Source organism: Pangasianodon hypophthalmus, chromosome 8 (genome assembly GCF_027358585.1).
Source record: "Pangasianodon hypophthalmus isolate fPanHyp1 chromosome 8, fPanHyp1.pri, whole genome shotgun sequence".
NCBI lineage: Eukaryota > Metazoa > Chordata > Actinopteri > Siluriformes > Pangasiidae > Pangasianodon > Pangasianodon hypophthalmus.
The window spans coordinates 2,236,213-2,259,483 of record NC_069717.1 but is presented as its reverse complement, the minus strand read 5'-3'; the positions used below and the strand labels follow the sequence as shown (position 1 = coordinate 2,259,483).

The 23,271-nt window shown below is 39.8% G+C and overlaps 1 protein-coding gene across 1 annotated transcript in view; it reads left to right on the top strand.

The window, feature by feature from the left end:
* sema6bb (sema domain, transmembrane domain (TM), and cytoplasmic domain, (semaphorin) 6Bb) overlaps positions 1 to 23,271 on the top strand; it is a gene marked incomplete at its 5' end in the record, with an annotated part of 143,463 nt that overhangs the window by 113,306 nt on the left and 6,886 nt on the right. Inside the window, 2 exons of the mRNA XM_053235914.1 lie at positions 3,285 to 3,343; positions 20,284 to 23,271. The exon at positions 20,284 to 23,271 is cut by the window's right edge and continues 6,886 nt beyond it. Coding sequence (XP_053091889.1) covers positions 3,285 to 3,343; positions 20,284 to 21,236 — 1,012 coding nt within the window. The remainder of the gene's footprint in view (positions 1 to 3,284; positions 3,344 to 20,283) is intronic.

The following is a 23,271-nucleotide window of genomic DNA, read 5'->3' as shown; positions in this document are numbered from 1 at the left end:
GAGCATTAGATTAATGTTAGAAATGTTAGGGGAACATTAGAGTAACTATAGAGTAACGTTTTATTAATACTACAGATTTATTAATGCTACAGATTTATTAATACTCCAGATTTATTAATGCTACAGATTTTATTAATGCTACAGATTTATTAATGCTACAGATTTATTAATGCTACAGATTTTATTAATGCTACAGATTTATTAATGCTACAGATTTATTAATACTACAGATTTATTAATGCTACAGATTTATTAATGCTACAGATTTTATTAATGCTACAGATTTATTAATGCTACAGATTTATTAATACTACAGATTTATTAATACTCCAGATTTATTAATACTACAGATTTATTAATGCTACAGATTTATTAATGCTACAGATTTATTAATACTCCAGATTTATTAATGCTACAGATTTTACTAATGCTACAGATTTATTAATACTACAGATTTATTAATACTACAGATTTATTAATACTACAGATTTTATTAATACTACAGATTTTATTAATGCTACAGATTTATTAATACTCCAGATTTATTAATGCTACAGATTTTATTAATGCTACAGATTTATTAATGCTACAGATTTTATTAATACTACAGATTTATTAATGCTACAGATTTATTAATGCTACAGATTTTATTAATGCTACAGATTTATTAATGCTACAGATTTTATTAATGCTACAGATTTATTATTACTACAGATTTGTTAATACTACGGATGTCTTAATATTTCAACCAACTGTACAGCTGTACAAATCCACAGCGATCTAAAAGACGATAGTTTTTTCGAGTTTTTTATATATGTGACACATGGTTTTGTTAAAAAATATATATAATTTTTTTTCCCTCAGAATAAATGTACTTTAATTGAAGGGCTAGATTCCTCTGATATTTTTAGTGAGGCGTTAATGTTAATTAGCTTAACGCTGGTTTTAAAATAACATTTTAAGCCAGTTTTTACCAAGAGTGCCAATCATTTTAGAGCTGAAATATCAGCATCATAGATATAATCAAGACATAATCATTTTCTTTGTTCTTCTGACTCTCTTTTTCATATCTCTCGTATGAATATGTGTGTGTGTGTGTGTGTGTGTGTGTGGAGCTGTTTTATTGAGTTAGGTGTGTAAATACAGCTTGTCTGTCGGCTGAACCCTGAGCACATTTTGGCTACAGCCACACAAACACCCACACACACACACACACACACACACACAAACACGAGCGCACACACACACGCACCGTTATCCAGTTACACTCATTACTTTAACAAGGACGGCCAAAACGAGAAGATCGATCCCATATCACATTACAGTAAAAATGGTTTAGTGTCTATTTCAGATGGACTTAACTGCGTCTCTCACACACACACACACACACACACACACACACATGCAGTAAATATAAGAGATGCTGTGTGATGGTTTTGCTTCGGCTGGTCGTCACTTTTTCACAGAGCTCCATTGTGCTTGTCCTCGCGAGGAATGTGTAAACTCAGTTATATCCGTCCGCCCTAAAGCTACTGCGCTGTGGTGTGTGTGTGTGTGTGTGTGTGTGTGTGTGTGCGTTAAACCCTGCTGTCTTCTCTCTGAGGAGTCTCGCCTCATGCCCGTGGTTAGAGGAAACATTAGACGCTATAGATGTTTCACAGACACCATTAAAGCTTGTGTAGTTGTGTGTGTGTGTGTGCGTGTGCGTGTGTGTGCGGGGCTCCTGGGTGCTGCAGCCAGATCGGGTTTCTCGCTGTTTAATTGTCAGTTTGATTCCAGACGATGCCACAGACCAGGACGCTGGGACGACATGATAGTCCTGCTGTCTCTCTGTGGTCCATCACATGACCACTAGCCAATCAGAAGAGTCTGTCAGCTTTTACGTACAGAAAAAGGCCATTAGCGCTCTCCTCGTATGGTCATATGAGCAGACGCAGTTTCTTTAGTTAAGTTAGTAGCTAAATAATTAAATCGAAGGGGAAAATATGAATTTAAAAATCTGGACCCAGAGTAGATCTGTAATGTCAGAGTATACCCAACCCTCAGGCTAGTCCGCTAGCAACCTGCCCCAAAATCACAGGAAATCCAGCTTAGCGTGATGAGGTTCTTTATCTCCACCTCGTCCGTTATTTTTATATCTCTTACACACGTAAGGAATAAAACACCTGTGTTTGATTGCTTTTATACCACACTGATTTGCTAACAATTCCAAAAGAATGACACTTCGTACATTTTATCCGTTCATAGTTACATGTAATGTCGTGGAATGTCCAAGAAACAAGTTAGTTCCTGTTCACACTTACGTTATAGCAGCTATAAACTCTCCTTCCCTCACCAGATTCCCTTGTTTTTTCTCCACAAAGTGTAATCTGTCCTGAACATGTCTGAAATACGTAAAGTTACAGCTTTAACTCTGACTGTTACAAAGTGCTGACACTGGAGACTCCTTCCGTCAATGTTAAAATAAGCATCTGTTTGTTTATCCACTTATTATTAGTGTTCTTTATTCATTATTCAATTCACTTATCCTTTATATAATTCACTTATTCTTTCTTTGATTCATTTATTCATTTGATTCACTTATTTTTTTATTTGATTCACTTATTTTTTTATTTGATTCACTTATTCATTATTCAGTTCAGTTATTTGTTATTTGATTGATTTACTCTTTATTTGATTCACTCATTCTTTATTCACTTATTCTTTATCCGATTCATTCATTCTTTATCCGATTCATTTATCCATTATTCAAACAACAGAACGTGTTCTCTTCGTTTTGAAAAGCTCCCGCTTGGAAATCACACTCGTCCCCGTGTCATTATCTCCATCAGCACTTGACGTTAACGCTATAACAACTTCACCTCCATTCATTAGGCTTCACCGCTCTCTCACTTCACCTCTGGCTGTAACAGAGAGTCTCGGAGCGCTCGTTTCTCTTCATTAAGGAGCGGTGCAGGTGTGTGATTGAAGAATCTGCGATGTTTCTCAGCGAGAGTGCGACTGACGCCGTGTTCCTGTGAAACTTCTCAACTTGTTATTCCTGTGTTCTCTTTTCCATCACGTTTCCTTTCTGATTTCCGATATTGCTAATTATCCACGCGCGGCCCCGAGAACAGAACGACGGCACAAAACTAAAAGATCTGGGAGAGATTTTTCTCTTTGTGGCTAAGAGCTCTTTGTCGTTCTGTGCCGTAAACACATGGCTGTAATTCCAGCTTTCTAAATGCTCTCGCTTTATGAGAAAATGCGTTGCGCTCATGTGTGGTCGTTTTTTTTTCTTACAGGCTTCCCTTCGAGCAGGACGTGGATCACGGGAACACCTCACATCTGGGCGACTGTGACGGTAAGATGACAGCTTTATGGTTTATACCACAATTACCCACAGACACGCTGTAAAATAAACAGCACCGGATCAACACCTACTAAAATTCAGATTTTTTTGCGTAGACAGTTTAACAGAGTTCAACAGAGCGATTTAAAAAAAAAACAGCTGACTGTTTTGCTTTAACACAGACTACACACAGCAGTGATTTAGCCTGTAATAATGCTGTATAACAGTGTTATAAATGTGTTATAGATGGAGTAAACCTTTACAGAGTTCTCAGATCGCATCATGAAGCAGGAGTGAACGCTGCAGTGAGAAACAAATAACTGACAAAATTATACAGTACAGTAAAATCAAAAGCCGAATGTGTCGTTATGGCCACAATCACTGGTCACATGGTCCAAAGTGGGAGGGGCTAATGTGGGTAATACGTACATAAGCTTTATTATCACAAAGCTGCTCATCTCTAATGCAGCTTTCATCAAAACTATGCACCCTCACGTCGAGTCAGCGCTAACCCAGCGACTGAAAGCTAGCCTTGTGAATGCAAGCTAATCTAGCGTGCTAGACGTAAACAAGTGAGCGTAAGCTAGGTCAGCAACTAAAAGCTAGCTAAACAATTTCTCTCAGGGATCTATCGTGACTAAGCTAGCCTAGCAGCTGAAAGCTAACCTAACACATGAAAGCTAATCTAGCAAGTGAAAGCTAATCTAGTGAGACAAAGCTAATGTACAGTATAATCGACCTAAATGGATTTTAAAACGTGTGTAATTTAAAACGTGTGTAATTTAAAAACGATTTAAACGGAGTTTAAAAACGTGTGTAATCATTGAGAGGGTGAACTTTTCTGTAAGGAAATGTTTATTGTAACATTTATGGAAGGAGTCTCCAGTGTCAGTAACATGACAAGCTGCATTTATTTTTTGCCTCATTACACAATATGAGAGAAAAAAAAAAGAGGCTGGTGAGGGAATGAAGATTTATAGCTGCTATAAAATTTATAGCTGCTATAATGTAAGTGAACTTGTTTTGTGGACATTCTACAACATTAAATGTAACTGTAAATGGATAAAAAGTATGACGGGACGTTCTTTAAGTAAGTAGAAAATTGTAATCGTTGGCAAATCACTGTGGTAGAAGAGGAATAAAACACTTTGGGGCATGCTGTTATAGGAAGATAATCGACGTCATGGCGGTGACAGTGTCTCTGCTCCATCAGTTGATTATTTTCCTGTAACAGCACCACACAGAGTGGATTATTCCTCATTTAATACATTATTTCAAGCTAAGACCAAGCCGTTGTTCAGAAATCTGACGTGACTTGACGCAGAGGTTTGGACCTGACTGCAGAAAGATGCAGAGAGATCCTCCTCTAGTGATGTGATTCGAAGCGATGTGATGAAAGTTTCCTCTAAAATGAATGACATAGGCAGTAACACAACACCACCGTCGTTACATAACACACAACGCAATCAGAGGAGACGAAAAAAAGCCGAGTGTGTAGTGTCACAGGGGTTCAGTGTGTTCCCACTCAGCCTTGTGATCTCCTCTCTCTCCTGTCTCACATCTCATCGACCGCTCTCCTGCTGCTCTTCACCTCCGTCACAGTGTGTGTGTGTGTGTGTGTGTGTGTGTGTGTGTCTGTGTGTGTGTGTGTGTGTGTGTGGTGGTGAAGGTTTTTTTTTACTGCAACAAATCGATCACTGAGTCAGGAACAGCAGCTCGTGTTTGTGCGACTGTGTGTGTGTGTGTGTGAGCAGGTTAATTTGACGTCAACATACTGGTAGATTATTTAATCTCTACTCCAGACGTACAGCTTTTTGACGTACAGCTTAAATCGGGACTGAAATATCGACTGCGAAGCGACAAACAGCACCGAGTATAAAAGTATAAAAGTATAAAAGTTCTGTCCACATTTACAATAAAACACATATAATATATGGAATAATTGTTTATAAATATGTTAAAATTTTTACTTTTTAAATATTTTTTTAACATTTTAATATCTTGATATTGTTTAAATCATTTAAAATAATTATTAAATAAAAATATAATTTATTATTTAAAAAAAAAATAATAAACCTGGAATTTTTTCTGCATGTGTGTGTGTGTGTGTGTGTGTGTGTGTGTGTACGTGTTCAGCAAATGCCGAAGTTTTATTTGTAAAGTTTGAAAGCAGAAAGTTTGTTGTTCAGCTTAAAGGCTTCACTTTCATTAAAAAAAAGCTTCAATCCCTTAATTAAGTTTTACATCCCAGTGAACTTTACTAGTAATCAGTGTTTCAGTTAATCTTAGTAAGCTAGTTAACGTTAACTAAGTAAGCTAGCTGGTTAAAATATTGGTGATGTATGTAGCTTTAGATGTAGACTTGTTTCCAATCCTGCTGAAGTCTGAAGAAAAGGACTGGAGCAGAGATTTTCACTTTTTATTAATGTGTACCAGTTTTAACAGGTATTTTTTAAACGTGTACTTGGGTGGAAAATCCAGACATCTGACAACGTACTTAGATATTAATAAGACACTTAACCTTTCTCTCTCTCATTCTCTCTCTCATTCTCTCATTCTCTCTCTCTGTCTCCTGTGTACTGACTTAAATCTCGCTTGATCCTCTCGTCTCGTCTGATCTGAACCAGGATCTTAATTAGACATGCCTCAGCTCTCCTGCTGCTTCACCGAGTGCTCACTGATCTGCTTCAGAGTGTCAGACTCCTCTTTTTACTCCCTTCTTCCACTCGTTTCTTCCACACCTCTTTCACTCTTTTTGACGCTGGAGTGGATAAAAGTGGAGTCAGACATCAGAGGCTAGAAAGAAGACAGAGAGAGAGAGAGAGAGAGAGCTAGACAGAGAATAAGTTGTACCCTATTAATTTTCTTTTCTCACTGATGCCTTGGCTTTTCTCAAACAAAAAAAGCCTCATGAATTATTTAGCTCCGCCCACTTAGATTTGGGGCTAATTTGCATAATATGCAAAATCTAATTTTGTGACCTCATCCCAAAAATTTTTGCTGTATTTCATATCAAAACACTGAGTACAGCGTGAAACTTAATAATTATCAAAAACATGCTGAGATTTGTGAACAATATGGCCGCCACATGCCAATCAATCCAAGAGGGGCGGAGCTTGGTTTACTCAAACAGCTGTAACTCTTGAAAAGCATGTTTGGATGAAATCTTAGATCATCACGATTGCATCGTAGGACTCTCCCCGAACAAAGAAAGTTCACCGTAAAATCTGACGTGCACACGTGAACAACTGCTGTTTTATATGTTTATTGCGTTACGAGATCAGACTGACTCTTTTTCCCTCTTGCTCTGTCTTAATCTGTCTCTCTGTCCTTCTATCGCTTTACCTGCGTGACTTTTTAAAAACATCTTTTCGTATCTATTTTGTCTTTCCATCGACATTATAACAGTTTTACAGCAACCGAAAACTGTCCAGAGTGGCATCCAAATTTTTGCATTGTGGTTGAGTGACGGGAAAAACGTAGCCTTTACTAAAACACTGACACGTGATTGTCATGTGATCGCCGCAGTTCCAAGATGGCGGACTGTATTGTGATGCCTGTATTAGATTTCTGTATTATGGATTTTAATTTCACGTTTGACATGTTTTATGTTTTCTGTATTATGGATTTTAATTTCACGTTTGACATGTTTTATGTTTATGTCATCAAAACATGTGAAAATCATAGAAATGACGTAAAGGCAATGGGTCAGATATCCTGTGCCTCGGGCCCAGTGCGTCGTTTTCTATCATTTTCACATTTCATCGTTGACGGAAAACTTTCAGTCTGAAAATAACAGCGTGGCTAAAACAAAAACACTGTATAAAATTACCCGTGTTAGTGTGGACAAGGCCGAAGTCTCTTTTTTGCTCTTGTTTCAATCTCTTTCTTTCTGTCAGTCTCGTTCCCTCCCTTTCTTTCCCTTTTCCCTCCAGCATCTAATATACTGTACAATAATAGCGAACATGAAAACTAGCGCTGCTTTTTGACAGATAGATGTCTCTGATATCTCTCTCTCTCTCTGCCTGAGCAGTTGATAAGATGGTGGATGTTACACTTGAAGGATGAGTGTTTGTGTGTGTGTTCACATTTCACATTGAGCTCTTTCACACTCGTTACAGTAATGGATGCAAGTTGTACAAACACAGTGTAGGATTACATACAGTGCTTGAGGGGAAATGAAGGAATAATAACGTCATTTTCAGCTTCGGTTAGAGATGATTGGATGATGATTTCGGCCTGTAGTTTGCTAAAAGATGCTAAACGTACAAATTCAGATGACATGAATAGCAACCGATAACTGTTTCCGCTCTTCGGCCTTTAATTCATAGCTGAGCTGGTAAACAAGGTGGTCATGTCACCCTTCCCTAGCAAGCGACAAGCAACGGGCCACTGCTTATTTTCCACTTGTGTACACAGAGCCACGATTTCAGCTACAAGTGACGAGCGACATTTGAGATTCTTAATTCTATGCAAATTAGTTATGACATGGCAAAGAGACAAATCCAAACGATTGGCTCAAACGATACTTCGGAGCAATCCTGTGGCAAATGTGGTCCGACGTTTCTTCACTTCCCCACTCACGACTTTAGTTCCTACCTGTAATTAATTCCCATTTACTGTTTGATGCTCAAAAATGGAAGAAATAATAAACCATAACGGTTTCTTCTTATCCTGTCATATGAAATGAGATGAGATGAGATTCAGCTTTGTCACTGTGCAGTGTACGCGTACGGAGACGATGAAATGCAGTTACCCTCTCACCAGACATGCAAATAGCAAAAAATATGACAAGTTAAATAAAATATTTACAGTTAAAAGTAAGGTGCAAGATTATGGACAGCAGTATCAGTTGTAAACTGTAACAGTTATGCAAAAAAGTGCAATAGTAATAAATAGTCCTTGTGCAAATATGAACATGTTTTGTTTTTGTTGTTGCTGTTGTTGTTGTTGTTTTGGTGGGTTAGCGCATTAGCGCAGACTTCAGAAGGGTGACAGCAGAAAAGTGAAATAGTAATAAATATATAACCTTAAATGTGTGCAGAAAAAAATAAAGCTTGGAAGAAGGAAGTAGCAGCGACTGTTAGTGCCTCTGGTTAGTATACAGTTAGCTAGTACAATTAGCTAATCTGGAAACAAAGTCAGTACGAAGCCAAGCACACAACATGTCCACCAAATAACCAATTGTAACACTGATTGTAGTGCGTTGTTTAATTTGCGAGTGTGAGCGTAGGGCCATTGCATTACTTTTCACTTCTTTCACTGAACATCAAGCTTAGCAATAAAACCTGGTTTTAATTACAGACTATAATAGTTAGCTAAGCTAACCAGCTAGCCAGCTATGCTATATAACCAGAGAACTTGGCTAATGCTAACATTACCTCTCCAACAGTAGCTGCAGTTGGAGACATTAATAAACTATCAAAGCTTGCTAGTAAGTTCTCTAGCTAGCGTTAGGCTAATTATTATATTGCATAATTAAAGCAGTTATGGAGTTAGCGATAAAAAGATAAATTATTAAGTTAATAATTAATACCATTAAGTAGTAAGATTTCAATAAAAAAAAAACTTCATGTTTGTCACTAGGCAACAGTCAGCAGTTTGTGTGGCAGGAGTGTTTTGTGTGTGTGTGTGTGTGTGTGTGTGTCGTGCAGCTCGAGACGTGCCACTAAACACAACCTTCCCACAGTCCCACAGTTAATCTCTTTAGTGCTGACACACTGAGGTCTGCAATCACTGCTATACACACACACGCACACACACACACACACACACACACACACACACACACACAAAACACTCCTGACACACACAAATTGCTGAGGGTGAAGCTATGTGAGACTCTTGATCACTGCTGAAAGTCAAAGAAACACAGCTTTGAAACACACACACACACACACACACACACACACAGACACACCTGCTTCAGTACACAGCAACTCTGTTTGTGTGTGTGTGTGTGTGTGTGTGCGTGCGCGTTTGATTAACAGTGGCAGTAGTGCTGAAGGACAGTGTGTGAGGAGCTGTATATCAGTTTTTACAGGAGTTTTATGGAAATTGTGTCTTCAAGTAGGCAGAAGCATTAGCATTCCTATACAATATATACACATATTTTCAAGATTTGTTAGCCACATGAGCTAAACTGAGAGGATTTTATCCATAATCTTCACTGCTAATGCTAGCTTGCTAACCTGAGGCACCCTGACAGGATTTCTAAAAAGGTCTTATGACCATAAATTCTCATAATCTTCACAGCTAATGCTAGCTGGCTGAAATACACTAACCGGATTTCTGAGAGGTTTTTAATCCATATTGATCACAATCTTAACTGCTAACGCTACCTAGCTAGCTAACATGAGCTAAACTGACAGGATTTCTGAGATTTATTTTTTAAATGTTAGTACAGGGTATAATCCTCACTGCTAATTTTGGATAGCTAGCTAACATGAGCTAAAGTGACAGGATTTCTGAGAGTTTTTTTTTTAAAGTCATATTCATAAATGCTAGCTAGATAGCATTCATGAAGTGGTATAATTCCTTCTGCTAATTAGCTAGCTAGCTAGCATGAGCTAATCTGAGAGGATTTCTGAGTGACTGTTTATGCTTATATAGTTTTATAATCCTGCCTGCTGATTTTATGTACCTAGCTACCTAGTGAGCTAACAGCACAATTTCTGACAGGAATTTAATTGTATACCTGTATGTTTCTAATCATCACTGCTAACAGTAGCTTGCTAGCTAACATAAAATAACCTAACAAAATTTCTAAGAGGGATTTTTTTGCTAGTGCTAGCTAGGTAAAATAAGCTAACAATTGATATTCATAAATATTCATGACCTTAGTTGCTAATAGTACATAGCTAGCTAATGTATAAAAACCTGACAGAATTTCTAAAAGGATTTTAAAGTTGTATTTATAACTGTTCATATTTGTTGCGAACTGTACTTATTTAGCTAATATAAGCTGACTAATAGGATTTTAAAATCATAAATGTTTGTTGCTAACGGTCGCTAGATAGCTAATTTAAGATTGGCTGTGTACAAGGCTACAAACTGATGTAAAAACAAAAGAATCAGGGCTGCAGTTCTAGCATTGTTCCTTCACAAGAATTTCCGAAGTGACCGAAGGATATTTTTGAGCCTCTTGCAGAGAAAGCGAAACTGGTGAACAGCTATTTTACGAGTAAGATAAATTAAAACTTTTAGAGACTTTTCGACTCGGCTGTACGTTACGTTCGTGTTTCCAGCTGCAGTTAATATGTATTAGAGCAGCACAGTGCGGTGACAGCTGTAATTTGTGTTGCTGCATGCTAGAGTGATTAAATTGAAATAGCCAAGCAACGTGATTGTGCAGCGTTGGGGCCCCCTCGCCGATCGTTATGCTAACAACACACACACACACACTCACATACACACACACACACACACACACACCCACTGCTGCATTCTCAATTTACATCCTGCAGCAGAAATCACGCCTCTGAGGGGATTGAGTTCTCGCATACTCACCTGGCAGGAAGGCAGATTGGGGTGAAGTAGGATAAAAACACACTTTCTGAAAAAGCTGTTCATTCATATAATCACATTTACACGGAGTGTGTGGGTTTGATAGATTGGATGCAGGTGAAAAATTTCACGTTTGTTTTCGTATTATTGGCGTTCCACACCATCTGCTAGTAATGAGAGAAGCTAAAGAAGGTTTGGATGCGGACTCGGTAGCCGTAAAATGGGGAAAAGTTTGTAGAAAAGTAATCAGAAACTCTAGGCTGTGTCCCAAATCCGAATTAGTTCTTAAGCAAAGATGAGTTCAACTTTATTGATCATGAAGGAAAAATAAAAATAATAGTGTATAGATTTGGTAAAAATTACAGAAGAATAATAGAATAGAAATAAAACTGTATGTAATGATGACAAAAATGTAATCGAAATCGATGCTAATCAACAAATTCACAGAGAAGAGAGGATGTAAAACAACTACGAAAAAATAAAAAAATTTAAAATTGCAACAACCGATTACGTTGCCCCGCCCCCACCCCATGTTTCGAAATATTTCACTTATAAAAATACACGGCTGTGTATTTTGTTGTTTTTTTTCCTATGTGTATTTACAAAGTATAATGGTTAATCTTTTAGTAGCTAGTTTGCTAGTGAACTTGGCTACTGGTTGTAGCTACGCAGTTAAAGTTAGCTTGAAAATTTCTTAGCTACGTAACATCAGATTGAAGCTTTAATATAATGAAATCTTTAGCAGCGTGTCAGTCCGGACGGGATATATATTACGATGGGTTATTTCTACTGGTCATTTTATAGTAAAAGGTGAAAGACGGAGTAATTTTTCCCAGATGCATGAACATTAAAATCTGCGGAAAATAAATACTGACATGGTGGACTGGGGCGTGGCTAAACTCCCAGAGATACATCAGGAATAATTACATTAGTCAGCGCCATTTATAAAACTAATCCAGTCTAAACAGGGCTATAAATTAGTATTTATATCAATAAACTTTTTTTGACAAATATTAACATTTTGCACAGAGAAACTTTAAATATTGGTACAGGGTTTTAGAAGAATAATGAGTTAGCTAATTAAAACTGTCGATAATGTGAAACTAAACCATTAATAACATACAGTAAATTAGTCACGTAAACATGTTAACATACGGGATGAGACTGAACAACCTGACTATTTTTATATTAATTTCCAATTAATTTGCTGCTTGTCACTTAACGTTAATGTTTGGAGTCACATTCATTCTTGAAGATACATGTTTCTGACACGCAGCATGTTTTTAAATAGAGTTCAAAATAATTAGAAACATGTTAGGAGGTTTTTGTGAGACTGCATTACACCAACTCGTTGTTCAAGGCCATTTCTTAGAGTTAAAACCGATATGCTTGCAATGCATTATGGGTAATCCTCATGGGCACCTTGAGTGCAGAAATACTAACTACTACTATTACTACAATAATAATAATAATAATAATAATAATAATAATAATGATAATAATAATCAGTCTTCTTTTATGGAGCATTTTTCATACATATGGTAGCTCAAAATGCTGCACAATCAAGTAGTAAAAGTTTAAATTTAATTAAGTAACTGTAAAAAATGATACAAAATTGAATGTAATGAACTACACAAGGATAAATACAAAAACTGAATAAATAAATAAATAAATAAATGAATTTTAGAAGTAATGAAATAAAATATATGTATTATAAATACTAAAACAGAGTACACCACAGCATCACACATGGTGGGCGTGTGTGTGTGTGTGTGTGTGTGTGTGTGTGTGTAAGAATAGACCATGTGTTTCTGTTTATTTTCCGAATTGGCAGCCGCTTTATCCTGCATTATGAACTCAACACTCAGCATCATTTTAAAACCCGACCTGCTTTCCACATCACGCTAATCCTCAGCCGGTTTTGTAGATGAACCCAAACGTAATTACGCTGGAGAACGCTGTGGTTTGGAACACAGCCGGTGGAGCCATGATCGAGTCCACATGTGTTAATTTGAGGCGTTTGTGTTTATTGAAAACGGTAAATGTGGACTAATTAAAGGCTGCTGCTTGTAAACGTGCGGCTTTTCATTGATTAGCACGTATATAATTGTTGTGTAAATGTTTGCAATTGATGCTAACTGTGCGTGCGTGCGCGTGCGTGTGTGTGTGTTACCACCCTGAAGTTGATTATTTTCCTATAACAGCACGTTATAATGTTTTATTCCTCTTACACCATAGCAATTTCCCATAAAGTACATTTTTATTGATTAAAGAACAACACATCATACATGATTGCTTATGGTTGCATTTAATGAACGATAAACAGTCTTTCCCTCACCAGCCTCTCTTTTTTCTCTCTCTTGAACTGACTAATTAAAAGAAAAAAACGCAGCTTTTCATGTTACCAAGAAACTGCAAAGTGTAAACTCCTCTGTGCTGAAGATGTCGGAAAACTTGAAGTTACAGCTTTACCTCTGACCGTTCCAAAGCGCTGACACTGGAGACTCCTTCCATAAATGTTATATAAACATCTCCTTACAGAGAACTTCACCATGTCAATTTGATTAAACATGATTTTAATCCGTTTATGTGGCGTGTCCTCCATGTGAATGAGCTGTTACTATAGAAACAATAACGCATTAGAACGAGCGCATTAATATATGCAGTGTAGCTGATTATTGTGACACGCCTTCTGTGTGTGTGTGTGTGTGTGTGTGTGTGTGTGTTGGCGGAGTTTGCTTTTAACACAACCTATGTTCGGAAAAAGAGTGAGAAAGAAAATTATAGAGAGAGGGATTGATTGAGTGAGAAAAGAGACAGAGATGGAATAATGAACACACACTGATTTTGTGAACCCAGACCCTGCTGATGTACACACACACACACACACACACACACACTCTCACATGTACCGACACGTGTCACGCACACACACACACATGCGTGTGCATCAGTGATGATCTGTGCTGCAGAAGTTAGCTGAACAGTAACAGGGGTGCCGTTATATAAGCCTGAGTACTGCATGTTTTTAGTCACCTCACTCACTCACTCACACACACACACACACACACACACACACTCATACTCACATTCATACACACTCTCTCTCTCGAGCTGCAGATCAATGAGCCTGCACTCAAAGAGCTGCCAATTTGTCGGCTAATCCATACAGCAGCTGGGCTTTTAATGACACAAATCTGAAACGAGGGGCTGCAGTAAGCTAGCAGCCTTCATTAGTGCCACACACACACACACACACACACACACACACACACACACACACACACACACAGCTGGAGTGTGGTTTTAAAGTCCCAGTCTGCTACAAAAGTGCTTTTCTTTCTATTACTTATCAAAAACAAATTTACTCGATCACTGTTACTCAAAAACATATGATTTAGAAAAAATTCAATATGTCGCCCTGGACTGTCTTTTTTTGTAAACACAGGATAATAATTCAATTACTGCTGAGTATTACACTGAATATTTCAACTACTACTATATTTACTACTACTAATTTCTACTAACCTAAACATTTTTTTGATGAGTGAGCACGCAAAAGAGCTACAAATAAAAAGTCCTGATTTAAATGAATCGTAAAAGAGCTTCATTTTTATTCGTTTTTTATGTGAGTGAAAAACTTTAGTTCAGTTTTTTCCATTATTTAGTGTTTTACCTCTCAGGAAAACTAAATCACAGCTAACATTAGATATACAAACTACTAAAGAAACTACTAAGTGTGCTCATTTGGGTAGTAAACAGAATTGTAGAGCTAGACATTAGCTTTCCTGTCTGTAAACCAGCTAGCGAGATCTGGAGGGAATTTTCAGGTGGGAGGACTCAGAGGCATGCGCTGATGACATCACAGATCAGGGCTTTGTTTAAAACGGCGTTTCAGGAACATGCCGTATTTGAAGTGCTGCTTTAAGCTAGCAGGCTTTATTAGCAATGCTGCGCTGTTCGTGTGCACACACACACACACACACACACACACACACAGAATATAAAGAGAGCACAAAGAGACAGATGAAAAGAGAGGAGGAGAGTGACGAAGTGACAGAGCGAGTAAAGAACGCAGGAGTGTGTCTCAAGAGAGAGACGGCTAGCTGAAGATGAAAGGATGTCACAGAAAGGAGGAGACGAGGAGCCAGGGACTGAGGACAAGAAAAAAAATACACACACACATGCGCACACACACACACACACACACACGGTAAGCTCAGAGACATCGAGCCGAGGTTAGCGACTAACAGTGAGACAAAGAATACAAAAGAAAAGGCCAGACGTCTGGAACATTTTTGACCGTTCTGTATCTAGCAACCCAATTAGCATCTAAAACCAGATGCAGATGACACAGCAAGTCTAAACGAATAAGTAAAAAAGAGTTAAAACTGCATATATAGTGCGTTATATAGTGAGCATGCTGTGGTTTGAGACGCAGACGAGGTCTAGTGTGCAGACAGACACCTTAAAATGGCTGACGTTCCAGTAAACACATTCAACTAGTCATGAAGTCCAGCATTTAGAGCAGAGCCTTAAGATTTTCTTTTTTTTCTCAAGTAAGTCGTATTCGGTTAAAATGGTTCACGTTCTCATAAGTACACTGACTAAACATCACATCTAGTGTTTGGGACAGAGCCTTCAGAAACCTTGCATTAAAATAAGAACACTAAATATTCATGAAGTATTTGGGACAGAACATTAAGATAGCTGATGTTTCAGTAAGTAGGATTTGGGACGTCAGTTAAATCAGGTGACTTTCTGGAAAGAACTCTAAGTAGACATGACGTCCAGTATTTGGGACAGAGCCTTAAGATGGCCGACATTTTAGTAAGAACACTAACTGGTCAGCGAGTCAGATATTTCTTTAGCGTTTATTAAAGTGGATAACATTCTCGTAAGAACACTAACTAGACATGGAAAAAACATGGAGCCAACATTTTGGCTGACATTTACATAACTAATGTTTGTAATTAAAACTGCAAATGTTTCAGTGAGAACGCTAAATAGTCGTGCAAGTCTAGTATTTGGGACAGACCCGTAAGATGGCTGACGTTTTTGGGACAGAGCCGGAGCTCTCATGTTGGAAAAATTATTTTTTACAGCTCGGAGATTTGAGCGTAGGCTTCAGGGCACTCAGTGTGATCGCGATTACAGGAAGGTGAATCATCTCGTTCAGGTGGTCTGTGCAATTATAATAGTGGCCATAGGGCATGTGTGCTCATTACACGCACACACACACACACACACACACACATACTGTGGGGTTTCACAGGCCTCTCTAACGAGTGCACTCCTGAGGGATTGTGGCTCTGTAATTGGAGCTCCAGCCCCGCTCACCGTTCAGCCGTGCGGCTCGGCCTCCATCACGCTTTAATGTTCTCCCCGCCCGAGGGAACGCAGAGAGAACGAGCAGATCCACACCCATACACCTCTTTCTCCCTCTCCGCTTCCTCCCCCCTGCTCGTTTTGTCTTCTATAAGGATAAAGCCGGGTGGTTACAAAGGCAACACTCTCTAATGGCCTGGCTTTATTCATGACCGGCTGCGGCGCTGGGGAAGAGACGGAGAGCGAGACGAGGAGAATATTACAGCCCTCCAGACACGAGGACTTTTAAAGCCTCTTTCTCATTTAGAGGTAAAGACCAGTGCAGGCTGGGTAATTTCCATCAGAGGACCCAGCAGCAATAAAGTGCAAAATCCACACACACACTCTTCTAATTTTTCGAGGTCATACAGGGATGAAGGAAAGTTTTTTTTACCATTTGAAGGGGCTGAAATTTTAATCTGTAAAGTTAACTTTACTGCATTTCGTTGACTCTGTCCTCGTACTCTGCACAACGACAATAAAGTTGATCTAATCTAATCTAACCTAACTTACATGCATGACCTGTATTTGCATATTGGATTATCTCTTTCATTTTATGATGCAATAACAATGAGATTTTCAGCTCCCTTTAGTTTTGTGAAAGGAAGTGCCAAAACCGGTGCAATTTTCACACACTCGATTTCACACTTTTGTCCACTTATTCATAAAAGAAAAGTAGTATAAAGTTTGGGGGGACTTTAGGGAAATGATCGAGGCTCGGCGCTCCCAGACAGATGGATAGGTGATTATCTAAAGCCGTGGTTCTTGGAGTAGGGTCTGTGAAGCATAACTAGGGGGTCTGTTTTTGTTTTTTTTTCTTCTTTGTTACAGTAGAGGAAGTGTACTTATAGTTATTAGCCTTTTTGCCTGGTTTTAATCCAAACCTCAGTAACTTAAAAACTAGTCAGCCTATAAATAATGGCAAATGTGTTTAGTGGAAAGTTCTGGAATAAAAATGGCTCTAATAAATTATGGCTCTAATAAATTACAAAAATATTTCAATAATGAGCCTGATATTTGAATAGATGGATGATGTTTATAGTCCATGGCTTGAGGTTGGTGTTCGGTGGTTATTTTTTGTTGCATATTTTATAGCCGATTTAAGGAGCATTAAAAGTGTAACACTAATACTTATTTGTATGCAGAGAATCTGGGCATTTTTGGTTGAGTTGCTGCAAATTTAGAGGAATTGTGTTTTGCTTAGCGCAGAGATCATCAGCAGGCAGACATCAGACCGCAGCAAAGTGTTTCACCGGACTGAACTAATCACAGCATTACTGCAGCAGAGCCGATAAACGGATGAAATAAACTGGTAGTAGTTCAGCGACTCTAGAACGAGACGTATGAGTTTATTCTCAAGTTTAATATAGACATCATCTTTTCAGGGTCTGTGCTTTAATCAGAATAAAGCGCTATTACGAAACATATTTATAGCCATAAACTGAACACTAATAGCTAAACATTAAAAGCTAACTGTTTGATGCCATTCAGCTATGTTAGTCACTTACGCAGGGGAGGAATTTTATGAAACTAAACCTTTAGAAATTTTAGATGAATACCCCTAGATCTAGAACTTGAAAATGACAGAGAATTAAGTATGGCTGCTCCCAATAAAATACCAGCCACTACATTTAAATTCTCTGCTGGAGTCGGAAATATATTTCTCACCGTCATAGTTGAGACGTTTATTAAGATTGAGTGCTCGGTTGCCTTTGGCTGAGCAAAACATTATCAAATATGCAAAAAAGCTTCATGCCGTGATGCACAAACTGACGAGACACACACACACACACACACACTCAGCGCTTATCCTCACCCACACACACACTCGCAACATTTTACTTCAGACTAATAAAAATGATTTGATAGCTGTTCTGTCAGATGGAGCTACTGTGAAAATGTGAAATGTGCAGTCATCAGACACACACACACACACACACACACACACACGCACACCTGATGCATCCCTGCAGCTGGATGCAGCACATGATGATGCACAGATGTGCCTCAGGCAGTGATTTGGCATGAACACGATGAAGCGCAGGCGGAGAGCAACCTCACGGCCTCGCCAAGGAAATGCGATGAGAAAGAGGGACGAGCCAAGACGGGATAAACTGCCTGGTGTTTTTTTATTTTATTTTACAGCACGGCAGCTGAGACTGTCTGACTGGCCGTCTGCCATGGAGGAAAAACAGAAGAGCGAGAGATCATTAACACACTACAGAAATCCCAGAGAGAGAGAGAGAGAGAGAGAGAGATTGATTTTGACTTCTAAATGCCCTCTAATAATGAACTTGTGTCTGAGAAGAAGCACTTTAAAAAAAAACTGCCACATTTGTTTCATCAGGGAACACAAGCGCGAACGAAAACACACCGTCACATCAGCATGCAAAATTCAGAGCTTATGTCCTCAGAGAGAGCGAGAGAGAGAGAGAGAGAGAGAGAGAGAGAGAAACGTAGAGTGAGACAATATAATATAAATGATTAATAAAACCTGTGATCTGCAGCTCCACTCCTCTAAGAGCTGCTGCTATAAAAAATCAATCAGCACCTTCTGACCAATCAGAATGCAGAAGAGCGCTGTGCTGTAACACATGCAGGACTGCACTGAGTCACTATCAGCTGTTAGACTGAGCATCAAGAGAAAATAAATCTTTTAATTTGTACATTAAATATAAATACGCTCCGACTTCTGAACAGGAAGCTGAATAAATTAGCAGAATCGAGTCTGAATACAGGAAGTGCAGCAGGAACACATCTGAAGCCAAGGCAAAGGCGAGAAAGTTCTGGAACAACATCTGTGTTAAGGTTCATCTGGGGGAAAAAGCTTAAAGCCATCTGTCTATCTGTCTGCCTGTTTATCTATCTATCTATCTATCTATCTGTCTGTCTGTCTGTCTGTCTGTCTGCCTGGGTATCTGTCAGTCTACCTGTTTATCTATCTATCTATCTATCTATCTATCTATCTATCTATCTATCTGCCTGGGTATCTGTCAGTCTACCTGTTTATCTATCTATCTATATATATATCTATCTATCTATCTATCTATCTGTCTGCCTGGGTATCTGTCAGTCTACCTGTTTATCTATCTATCTATCTATCTATCTATCCGTCTGTCTGTCCAGGTATCTGTCTGTCTGTCCGTCTGTGGAGCTTTCTATCTGTCCATCCCTCTATCTATCAGTCCATCTCTGTCTGTCTGTCTATCTATCTGTCTGTCTGTCTCTCATTTCTTGTTCTCTCTCATCTGTTTCTTTCTCCTTTGTTTCTCTTTTTTCTCTCTGATTCTCTGTCCATCTCTCATTTTCTTTATTTCCTACTGCATCTCTCCTTTTCTCTCTCTCTCTCTATCTTTTTTTTTTATCTCCAACTCTTGTTTTCTCTTACTTGTCCTTTCTTTTTCTCATTTTCTTGTTATCTTTTTAATGTATATTTTGCTCTCTCACCATCTTTCTTTTTCCCTCTTCATCTGTTTTTCTCTTATTCGCGCTCTCTGACTTTCTTGCTCACCCACACGCTCTCCATCTTCATCTGTCTTTCCTCTCCCTTTTTTAGCACTCTCCATTTTTTTCTCTTCCATCTTTATTTTGGTCCGTCTCTCTTTGCTCATCGCTCTCCTCCGCTCTGCACTTGCGTGAGTCTTCCTCTTCGATGACTCCGCGTGAACTTTGCTCCACATGTAAATACAGTTTGGTAAAGTTGGGCGAGTGTGTATCCCGCAGCGGCCGTTTTTCACAGCTCTGTTAATGTTGCGAGAAGAGCAGAGGCATAAAGAGATACTTTTAATCAGGAAGACAGTTATTACAGCTATTAACATTACCATCCACTTTAGCTAATGAGCATAATTATCCACTAGACCAATGGCGGAGCTCCACATTCCCCTCGTCCCGCTGAGGAATTAATGACTCAGTCTTTTGAGGCTGATAAAAAGAAGGTCAACTCCGTTTAGTACTTCCACTTAGTGATGCTGAGCGATGATTACGTAAGATTGTGTTTTTGGGCTTTTTTTTTTTTATGCGTATTTATCGTGTGTGTGTGTGTGTGTGTGTGTGTGTGTGTGTGTGTGTGTGTTTTTCAGGTTTACTCCAGGAGAGCTACGTGGAGGAACCGGATGGCCTGGTGTCCGTCAACCTTCTCATCATGTGTGCTGTTTCTGCATTCACCACCGGGGCGGCGCTCTCTGCCCTGATGATCTGCTGGCTCATGACGTTCAAGCACCGGCGCCGCTCCAGGGGCGGGGCTTCGAGCCAGGCTGGGCGTCGCCATGCCGACAGGGAACAGTGCGTGCTAGGACACGGGCGTAGCAGCTCAGCGATTAGCGTGACAAGGATCAGCGGCGTCGATGCGCAGGTAGAGGACCTGTTCACTAACGGCTGGCCTAAATCTGGAGAAATCCAGGATCCGGGATTGCCGACTCCGGAGCAAACGCCGCTGCAACAGAAACGGCCCGTTCCTGATGTTCACGACCACAGCCATCTCCACCTTCCGGACTCGGATTGGGAGCAGAGCCAAACATTTATCACCCAAACAGGTCCAAATGCCTCCATCATGTACCTGAGCTCTGATTACTTACAAGGCGGTGACGGAGGCCAGCAGGATGATCCAGGTATCCCGAATGTTGAAAGGCAGCGCTATCTCATCCTTCCTCATCCTGCCATACAGAAAGAGCAAAGCAGGCATCATTCGGCTCCTAAGACACGCAATTCCGCCAGCGATTACCGACCGGCGACACCTCAAGACTCGCCTGAGCGCAGGAAGGTGGTATCCGCTCCCAATCCGCACTCAGATTATGGCAATCCGCCACACTGGAGCCAAAATGGCGTCAGCAACAATGGCAAACCCAACAGACACCACCATAACTATCCGATACAGCCACGTACGAACGCAGCGTTGGTGCGACCCGGCGTCCTCCACGCCACCAGGGGGCTCGGCGAGCTGCAGGATTTCAGCCATGTTCTGGGAAGGAGGATGGACAGCGAGAGGGACGTGAGGAGAGAAAAAGACAGAGAGTGTACATCCAACGGACAGTAAAGAGACAGAGAAGCTATCTCTTTTCCAGAGAGCCGTGACTCCCGAAACCTGCCCGAAAAACTGTCTCACTGCCGTCTATAAAATCCCACAGTGTTGCTCGAAAGACGGTTTTTCAGTTGACCAAGTGAGACAGAATCCAAGCCAAGCGTCGAGCTGAGCACTTGCCAGTTAGCCTCATTCCCTGAAAAACCCTTCCCCCTCCCCACCTCACACATCCTTTAGCACTTAGCATGCTAGCGAGGTTCTCTACAGCCCCTCTGCCGACAACACGGAGCCACATTTCAGGAAACCGGATATCAGTATACTGTGAAGTGTTCGCTCGACTCTACAGCCAACAGTAGCAAGTCTCTCTGAGAGGAAACTGTTCAGTGGACATTTCTCTGCGCTTTTGTTCTTTTTTTAATTCCCTGGTATGTGTATGTGTGTGTGATATACAGGGCATCCTGATACCAGAGGCAAGTCTAGATCTCAGCTCGAAGACTTAACGTAAAGACGATAGAGCTGAGGACGTCTAGCAGTTGAGCCACACTGGAGCTTCTCGCGTACACAGAGCCGATATCAAACAGACTCTTTCAGTTTGTGTTAGAAACGATCAAAGGACAAAAGTGACTTAAAGCAACTTGCGATTGCGATTTTTTTTTAATCAGGAATGTGTGTGGATGTGTGAGAGACGAACGTCCTGATTTTGACAACTGACAGTGACAACAAGACAAGATCTCAAAGACAACCTGAAATCAGAAATGACATGTTTTTAACCTTGTAGTTCGTGTCTCTGGTGTTATTGTGCACGATTCATCAGTATCAATCAGTTAATAAACAAACTTCTTGTTTTTTTGTAACAATCAAAACCTTTTCTGATTTTTCGACATTTCACCACGCACCAGTGGGCGGGGAAAAAATATTAATCGCTAATAACTTGACATGTTTCACCTCCCTTTCCCCCCACAGCCCATCATCATCAAGAAAAAAAGTCAGAAATATGTTGCGAATAAAATAACGCATATCATAAATCATGTTACTTATAAAAACGATCGGTTTTTAGATTAAAAACTGATCAGCTGATCACTCGATTATTACCCATTACTATGGCGATATTCAGATAACGTTAACATATCTAGCAATAGCTATCCAGTGTTACGTAGCTAGCTGAGTTCATTAGCAAACCTTTGGGAAGCTGTCGTAATGTGTAATTAAAACTGTTTGCCAAGATTGCTAGCACCTCACCTGAGATTTACCTCTAAGACTTACTTAGAGAGAAGAGAGTGAGAAGAAAAGGCAGCGCTGATATAATACTTCAAATAAAATAACACATCAGAAATTGTGTTATGAATAAAAAAGCGTTATAATTTCTGTTTCACGCCATATTTCACACCAGATTACATTAACGCTGCCTGTCTAGCAGTAGCTATCGTATAGTGTTGTTTTGTGTTATTAAAACCGCTAGCATGCTAGCTAGTATTAGTACATCTAAATGAAGAAGTGAAAAGAAAAACTGTTGTGAGTGTGTCGGGTTTAAGAGACACAGAGACGCCTGTCATTCGGCAAAATCAGGACGTCCACGAAAAAGAGCATTCGCCAACAATCGTGGAACAGATCGAGAGACGACACCGCGAGCTGCGAGCTCTGGAGTGGTTTAGAAGTAATAGCAATGCCAACGATAATAATTGTGGGTGGAGTTTGTGTGTGTAAATGTTTCTGATGTGTGTTTGCTGCTGGATACGAACACTGAGGGCTTTTGTGAGCGTCTTTCTGTCTTTCCGCCTCGCTGACTCGGCTTCTCTCTCTTTCTCTCTAAATCTCCCTCTTTCTGTAAAGTGAAATGTGATCGCTCTCTCTCTCTTTTTCTCTCTCGCTCTCTCTCTCATCTTGTCTCTGGGGTGCTGCTTCGGGAAGCGTCTCTGAGACACTGAGGCTCTTTGTTGCGGGCCGGACAGACGAGGCTCGTCGAGGCGTTATGAGTCGGGCAGTGAGGGAATAGCAATGAGCGGCAGAATGAGTCCGTCCCTCTGGGGCTCCGTCCTGATTGGAGTGAAGG